The sequence below is a fragment of the Trachemys scripta genome, chromosome 8 (assembly GCF_013100865.1).
Source record: "Trachemys scripta elegans isolate TJP31775 chromosome 8, CAS_Tse_1.0, whole genome shotgun sequence".
Lineage (NCBI taxonomy): Eukaryota > Metazoa > Chordata > Testudines > Emydidae > Trachemys > Trachemys scripta.
Window position 1 is genome coordinate 54,298,693 of NC_048305.1, and position 7,471 is coordinate 54,306,163.

General features: G+C 44.5%; 1 protein-coding gene across 1 annotated transcript; it reads right to left on the bottom strand.

Moving 5' to 3' along the window:
• Positions 1-968: 968 nt before the first annotated feature.
• On the bottom strand, positions 969-7,261 carry RGS16 (regulator of G protein signaling 16). Its single transcript, XM_034779817.1, has 5 exons — positions 7,095-7,261; positions 5,575-5,676; positions 4,728-4,789; positions 3,087-3,253; positions 969-2,792 (listed from the first exon to the last, which is right to left on the bottom strand). The coding sequence occupies exons 1-5, from the start codon at positions 7,133-7,135 to the stop codon at positions 2,592-2,594; spliced, it is 573 nt and encodes a 190-aa protein (XP_034635708.1). The 5' UTR covers positions 7,136-7,261; the 3' UTR covers positions 969-2,591.
• Between the last annotated feature and the right edge of the window lie 210 nt (positions 7,262-7,471).

Here is a 7,471-nt window from a genome sequence, read left to right on the forward strand (position 1 = left end):
TCCCCCTCCACAGTCCATTCCTTTAGTGTGTCTGCTTCTGGTAGTGTAATTGTTTTTTAAAACAACATTGTGAGTGACATGCAACCCATGTACGATGTTGCCATAAACTACAATTTATGTCCCACGATTACCAATGCAAAAAGAGTGTAATTTAAAAACAAAGACAATAGGGAAGCCATCTCAATTTTTTTTGTTTTATTTTCTAATAATCATCATCATCATGATATTGTGTTAGCCATGCAATCAGAACAATGTGTATCTCAATAGCATTATGAAGCTAGTTCCAGTTGTGAAAAAATAAATAATAAATATTAAAGCAGCTAGAATCTCCTGAGAACCCAGCTGGAACCCATGAAGACTCAGAGGTAGAATGGGAAGAAAGAAGAGAGGAGGATGCAGAAGAGAGTCCAGCCACTAGTTCTTGAGATTCTTCAAGCCACTGGCCAGACAAATTGCAATAGGAGGACACCACTAATGATCCAGGGCAAATTCTCTGTCCTTACTCAGGCAAATGCTCATGGAAGTCAAGAGGAGGTTGTTTGGGCAAAGAATGAGTAACGATCTCAGGATTTGGCTTCTGTGAATGAATTGCTCAGGTAAGATTGCACTATGCTTTTGTCTTACCAGGAAAGTTTGCTCAAGGCAGGTTTTCAATGAAAACACCTGAGCCTGATCTACACTAGTATTTATACTGTTCGTAGCACCAGTGTAGCTGCACCCTCAGTGTCTGAATAATTATCTAATCCAGCTAATGGATCTGTGAATACCTAATCAGGGTGGGATTCTGAAAATCAAGCCTTGTGCCAGAAGTCTCAGCAAATGAAATGTTCTACAAGCCCCTCAGAGAAGCCTTGGGCAGCAACTTCTGGTTAAATGGGTTCTTCCAACCACTTTCACTGTCTCCAAGCTTTATGCTTAGCTTCATCTCACAGAACTCTATTTTGTGTGGATCACTAAATGCAAGTATTCTGCCTACTGATTTCACCAGGTAGAGGACTTAAGCCCAGATTTAAACCAAGGGAAATCTCCATATTTCCTCTTCCACATTTCATTCAAGGAAATATTTTACTTTCTCTGTAGGCACATGCATGAGAAACAAATTCCACGAGCCTATTAGGGGAAGATTGTGCGGAGAAGAGGTCTCTCCCCTATTCTATATTTTGCAGGGCTCCTTTCACGGCAGCTGAGGCAGAGGCACAGGGGAGGAGGCATGGTCTTAGTGAGCTTCTGTATTTGAAGAAGGCACATAAAAAGAGGAGCCCCGGCACACTCACCAAAGGGCACATTTTGCAGGTGAAAACACAAATGATAAAAATTATGGGAGTTAGTAGCCTAAATACCTTTAAAAATCTGTCCCTTTGGGCCTTTTTAAACATCACTCTCCAATTTCACACTCATACAATAAATCTATTAACCCTCCCCTTTCCCGTGTCTTCTGAAAAAACAATGCCAGCCCTGACCAATTAGGACTCCAGCTGTTGCCACTCTTGTGCCTCATCCTTTGACTGTACTGGAGTTCTCTCTACCTACTTCTCTTGGGTTTTTATGTAGTGCCTGTCACCATGGTATCTAAGGACTGTGGTATCTACAATAAATCCAATTTCAGTTGTAAGCTCCTCAGGGCAAGGGCTTATCCAAAGTATATACTTTGTAAAGTGCTGTGCTCATCTATGAAATTTTATCAACAATAAAAAAAGTGGGCATGCAATCCAAGATTGCACGCAACAATCCAGAGGACCAAAACATGAGCTCATGTAGTTTATATGAGGGGGGGGGGAATGTTAATGCTGTGCTAATGTCTTACTGGAAGGAGGTGTAAAGGATCACCCAGAGCATGCATTGGAGAGAGCAGAATAGAACCTGAAATCTCTCAGTCAAAACAAAGCAGATGCAGGACTCCTGTGGCTGAAAACCCAAAGTTGTGCTTGCATCTTTATGATTTGAGATGCTGGAAATTCCAGCTGGTGCAAGAACATGCAGACAAGTTTGGGTTCATTGGCCCCAGCACTGTGGAAATTGCAAACTTCTGAGCGCTATGTATAGTTTGTAATTTGTGTCGGTACAGAGGCAGGGTCTTGAGAGCAGACTGAGGCTTTCTCTTTATGCACGTCTGTCTGCACAAAGTTCAACATCAGATGGTGGACAGTTTGGGGGGGAATTGAATCTGCCCTGTTTTCAATGGAACCTGCCACTCAGGTGGAGCCTCTCATCCAGCTCCCTTCTCTCTCGCTCTCTCTGCTTTAGTGCAAGTCCCTTCTTGCATACTTTTTTCCCCACTACCCGTCACTGGAGCACTTGCTTGCATATAAGCAACTGTCCACCCATCTGTCTCCCAACAGTTCCCATTTCACCATCTCCCATGCCAGCGATGGGGGACGGTGCTTCTCACTACAGCTCAGAGGTACATGGAAGCATTTGAGATCCTAGGGATCCTGATAAGGATAAAATCCCAGGACTTAAGCCAAAACCCCACTGCTCAGAGCTCTTTCTGCCTCAGTCGCTGTTTCTCAGGCTCCTGCCTCCTCTACCTTTGCTTCACTTTGTGGCTCTTCCCCTCACCCCCCAGTTTCTGGCAGTGCAGGTGACTTGGATCAGGTATGCAACCGCTTGCTGGTGCTATGGCTGGTGATTTGCTCTGTCAAGTCCTGGTAGGAGGTAGATTTCAGGAACCTGGGATAGGAATCCTTCTCCATCAAAGTGCGGGTTTTTGCCTGTGCAGCATCGAAACAAGAAGAAGTAGCAGCTGTCAGGTTCTTCCGGGTTATTTCTCTGGTTTCATGGTCAATATTCACCTGTGAGGAAGGACAGGACATACAATATTCTTTTGGTGTGGGAACATTACCATATGGAGAGGGAAATGATTTCCCTCCATAAATAAAATGGGGGCATGACTTTAAATATTATGTATGGTCTGGGAAATCACATGATGTGTCTTCCATATAAGATGGCGCTTGGTGTGTGGGAACTAATTTTCCCATTGTATGAGCGGGGAAACACATTACTGTCACAAACTTATGTTAAATAAGTGAAACAGTTCTCAATTCCACACCAATACCATAAAATGCAAAGCTAGAAATAATTCTGACCTCTTTAGGTGCTTCATTTTGAACAAACTCCTTAAAGATCCTGTGGGCCTTGGATGACAGTTTAGTTTTTGACCGGGACTTTTTGAACTCCTCACAAGCCAACCAAAACTCAAGGTTCTCCTCACTGAACTCTGTCTTCAGGAAGGCATGGAATGTAGCCACTCCACCTGAGAAGAAAAAGGGAAATTAGATTTAGGGATGGAAGAATGGGAAAAGGAAGCAGCTTCATACAGCTTTGGGAGATAAGTAATGCTGCCAGGTTTTAAAATACATCTTGCTTATTGAGTAATTTAGCATTATTGAAAAGTCTCTCTTGGAGTTCAGACCATGACATAATATTCTACTTCACCCTGGACAGATTCCACCCTTCTCAGATTGTTTGTTGGCCTCTGGGTTCCAATAAACCACTTTCCCACAGACAAGCATGGAATGGGACATACCCTGTGTCTCCAGCATGTTCTGCATGTCTGACCTTCTATAATGGTTCTCCAGAGTGTATTCCCTGTGGCTTTGGAACAGATAGATAGATCTACAGAGATCTATCTAGGAATTTATATGCCCTCCACGAGTATCTGAGCAGATCTGAGTGGTGACTTTCTCCTTCTTCTTGACTCAGTTGTACAGGGAACAAGTCACAAGCAGTGCAGAAGCACACATGCCCCATGTTCAAGAGAGTCTATGAAGTCACACCACTGAATGTATTTGTTAACCAAAATGGGTGACGAAGTTTGGGTTAGGCTGAAACAAGGAGTACATCAGTAGAGAAGGGCCTCTCCTCCGTGGAGTCATTTCTATCATGTCAGTAACATTTTCAGTCCACTTTAGTTTCTAATGTCACTTATTTAATAGTCCAACTCCTGGGCACTGCGGCCATGTAGGACGGAGATAACCCTCACCTGATTGCAAAGTGTATCCCTGAAAAGTACTTATGTGTGTGTTTGTGTGTGAGAGAGATTTTCTTACTGGGACTCTAGTGCATAGCACAGCCAGTACTTCTGCAAGTACAGACAGTCTGGATGACAGGATGGATGTACTAAAAATCACACAGAATCAGTACTCCACTGCTGGGCATTTCCTACCGTTCTGGAGGGAAGCTGTTGAATTCTCCCTCTCTAAGAAAATTCTGAATAGTACAAGTGGCCCCAAAGTTGTTGAACAATATCCATTTTCATGGGTCTCTACTGAATGTCCATTGAAACTGAGATGGGTAATAACCTTAGCTTGCAGGACAATTTACAGTCCAGGTTTTGACAAAGTGATACATCCCACTGACGTAACATCAGCATGATAACTTTTATGCCCCAACATGGCATTGCATTGTGATGCAATGTCTCTGCCAGAAAGAGGACCACGCCTGAAAAATGGCAACCCTACTTGACCATGCAGCAATTCTGTTTGGTTTTTACCCAGCTTGTTCAGACAGTTATCTGCTCCACTGTCCTGTTTGCATCAAAGCAGCACTCTTAGGAGGGAGAAGGAAGCAGTTCTTAAAGACCGACCTTTCTTTTATTCTAGTCTGAGAATGGGCAAACATTACCTATTATGCTGAACTTACGCACACTGTTAACCCTTAGTCTCCCCTCCCACTCAGTCTTGGTGTACTTCCCCCTTCATTCTGTCATACAAGAGACTCATACTCACTTTTACTCTTCAGCAGGTGATCAAAGGACTTCTTCCATTCTAGTACTTCCTCTGAGGAGTTTCTGGAGAGGAAAAGTTAAGTTAAGTATTAACCTTGTTTTATGGAAACAAACTCTAACAAGTGTTCAATCTGGCCAAATTCTCAGAGATAGAAAAGCTCCATGACAGAGGCTACTGTGTTTAGGGGAAGAGGAGAGGATTGCAACACTCTATAGAAAACTAAAGTAAGAGACCCAGCAATCTCATTACCTCTGGGGTCTTCTCCTTCCTTCCTCCCTCTCTCTTACTCTCCCAGATGACTCGCCAGATCTTAGCTCCATAGTGTAGCTATGGCCAGTTGTTTTTCTATATAGATATTCAAAGGAGCCAATTCCAGCTGCTACAAGGTCTGGCAAAGAGTTTGCCTTCAGGGTCCTGGTTCTAAGGTTGACTACAGTCTACAGATAGAGTCCAGCAGCTGGTTGGGGGACTCCAGTAATCAGTTAAATCCACTCTGGTGTCTAGCCTGAACCTGGGACACCACACTGTGTCCCAGATGCCACTCGCTAGGGCTCCTGTTGTCCAGTCTGGTTTTGTGACTGGTAGAGCTGGGTAATAAACATTCCCCTCTGAAAATTTGGGGGTGTGGCTTAGTGGGTGAAGAGTTGCGAGTTCTGCTGATGTATTGTGCTTTCTTCCTCATATGGAGAGGGGCATGAACATGATCCAGTCCCAGGGCAGTCCTTGGGGACCAATATAACTCTTCCATGATACAGTGCTCTGCTGCTGTGCTCTCCTGCACATGTCTACCCATGTACAGCAGCAGGGGACCTGTGCTGAGTTGGGGGAAAAGGCAGGCGTGGCTTACCTCAGTTTGGTGCCCTGCTCAGACGTGCTGAAGCTCTCAGCCTCATGTCCCAACTCTGGCTTATGAAGCAGGATCCCTAAACGAGTCTTGAGTTGTTTGGCTCTGAAAGATAGAAGGGGTGCAGATGGGTATGGAATAGAGTCTAAGAGGCAAGGAATGGCCACTAGGGGGCAGAGGTGCATGCTCATCAAACTGAGGGAAGGCCTGTTAGGACAGGCTTGTTAGCATTATATCCTTACAGAAAAATGCCTCAGGATGCAATTAGCTAGCACTCTGTCTGAATCCAGCATGAATACACAGGGTCAAATTAAACACTGATAGAAACAGGCACAGCTCCATGACTCTAGTGAAGTTTCAGCCCCATATTGCTGTAATTGGTTTAACCCACAGTTATCTTTAGTATTAGTCACTGAGTTCCTATTTATGAATTAAAACCTTTCTTCGCCAATCCCACCCTTTGCCACCAGAAGCCACTAGAAAACTCTCAGTAGTTCCTTGGGAGCTCGTTTTCTAGTATACGCTTCTCCTGTGTACACATATAGAGCATGTGTGGAGGTGTTTGCCTGGTTAGTGTATAGTATAGAGGCAGCTGCCTGCCCTGTCTGGCCCTTTCATTATCCCTCTGGCTTCCTCTTCACTCGGGTGTCTGTTGGTCAATCGCTGCTCTGCTCTCCTGAGCCTCTTGTCCTCAGTACTTTTTCCTTCTGCTCTGGAGCGTCGGGGAAAATAGTGAAACCGCTCTCTTCTCAACAGCAGTATTGAGAGAGCTCCCTGTCCTGCTGTCTCTGCCACACTACGCAGACAGCCCCATGCCTCAGTGTCTCTGCAACACTACTGAGCTATCTCTGTGCCACATGGTCTCTGCGGCAGTACTGGTGCAGCTGCCTGCAGTGGCGTCTCTGCGCCAGCACAGAGACAGCTCCGTGCCACAGCATCTCTGCGACAGTATTGAGATACCTCCCTGCCAGTGCATCTTTGCGACAATACACAGACAGCTACCTGCTATATCACCTTCTCCCTAGAGTACCATCCCGAAGAAAAGGTACAGGTCAAACGTTATTTATACTACTGCTTATACAAGGTGTCTCAGAGGACAGTTATAAAAATTATCGATTCAATGCCAAACAAGTAGCACAAGACTCTGCATCCACATCATTGTTTATTTGAAATGTGTCTGCAGAAATGTTTATTTTAAATATATTTGCTGCTGTCAGGGCAAAGCAAGTTCTGCAATTGAAGGGGATAGCAAGACAAACCTCAAGCATCTAAAAAATATAAAAGCAACACTACCCCTTCATATTGCTTACCCTTGCATTCCCCTCCTCCCTGGTACTATAGTGCTAAAACTATATTGCTTGAACCACTGTTGGCTATGATTTAAACACAGCGTGTGTCCCAGTTTTACAAACATAACATCATTGCCCATGCAAAAGGGGCCATAAGGTCTGGTACTGAATCTAATATTTCTGTATCAACAAGTCCTTTATTTCCCAGAGTCCCAGTATTTCAAAACCTCTTACCTTTCCAAGCAGGTGGAAAGTGCAGCTAAACCCCGGCACATGCTGAGAACTGGACAAGCAGGAGGATAGGTAGCTGACAACAGGTTTAGTCCTTGTCACTGGATTGGAAATCCACAAGCAGCTACTGTAGTCCTGTGCTGTAGCCTGGAAGCGGTGCCTGGGAGCTGTGCTTTATATCACATGGGAAGTGGGAGGGGTTAGCCACACACAACTCCAGCCTCTAGCCAACCAAAAGCTCTGACAGTAGAAAGAAAAGATAATGGTTTAGGTGGGTTTCTTTTGTGTGTGTTGAGAGGGAAGTGGGGGAGAATCAGAGCTGTCCTTAAACATCACAGTCCTAACCTGTTCCCAGATAACAGGAAAAACAGACTAATTTC

What these genes read in the sequence shown, in the direction of transcription:
- RGS16 (XM_034779817.1), bottom strand. Translation starts at nt 7,135, where the DNA reads ATGTGCCGGGGTTTAGCTGCACTTTCCACCTGCTTGGAAAG. An exon ending in GAGCAGGGCACCAAACTGAG is followed by an intron (nt 4,790 to 5,574) that starts GTAAGCCACGCC and finishes TTTCCTCTCCAG; the next exon opens with AAACTCCTCAGAGGAAGTAC. An exon ending in AAAATGAAGCACCTAAAGAG is followed by an intron (nt 2,793 to 3,086) that starts GTCAGAATTATT and finishes CCTTCCTCACAG; the next exon opens with GTGAATATTGACCATGAAAC.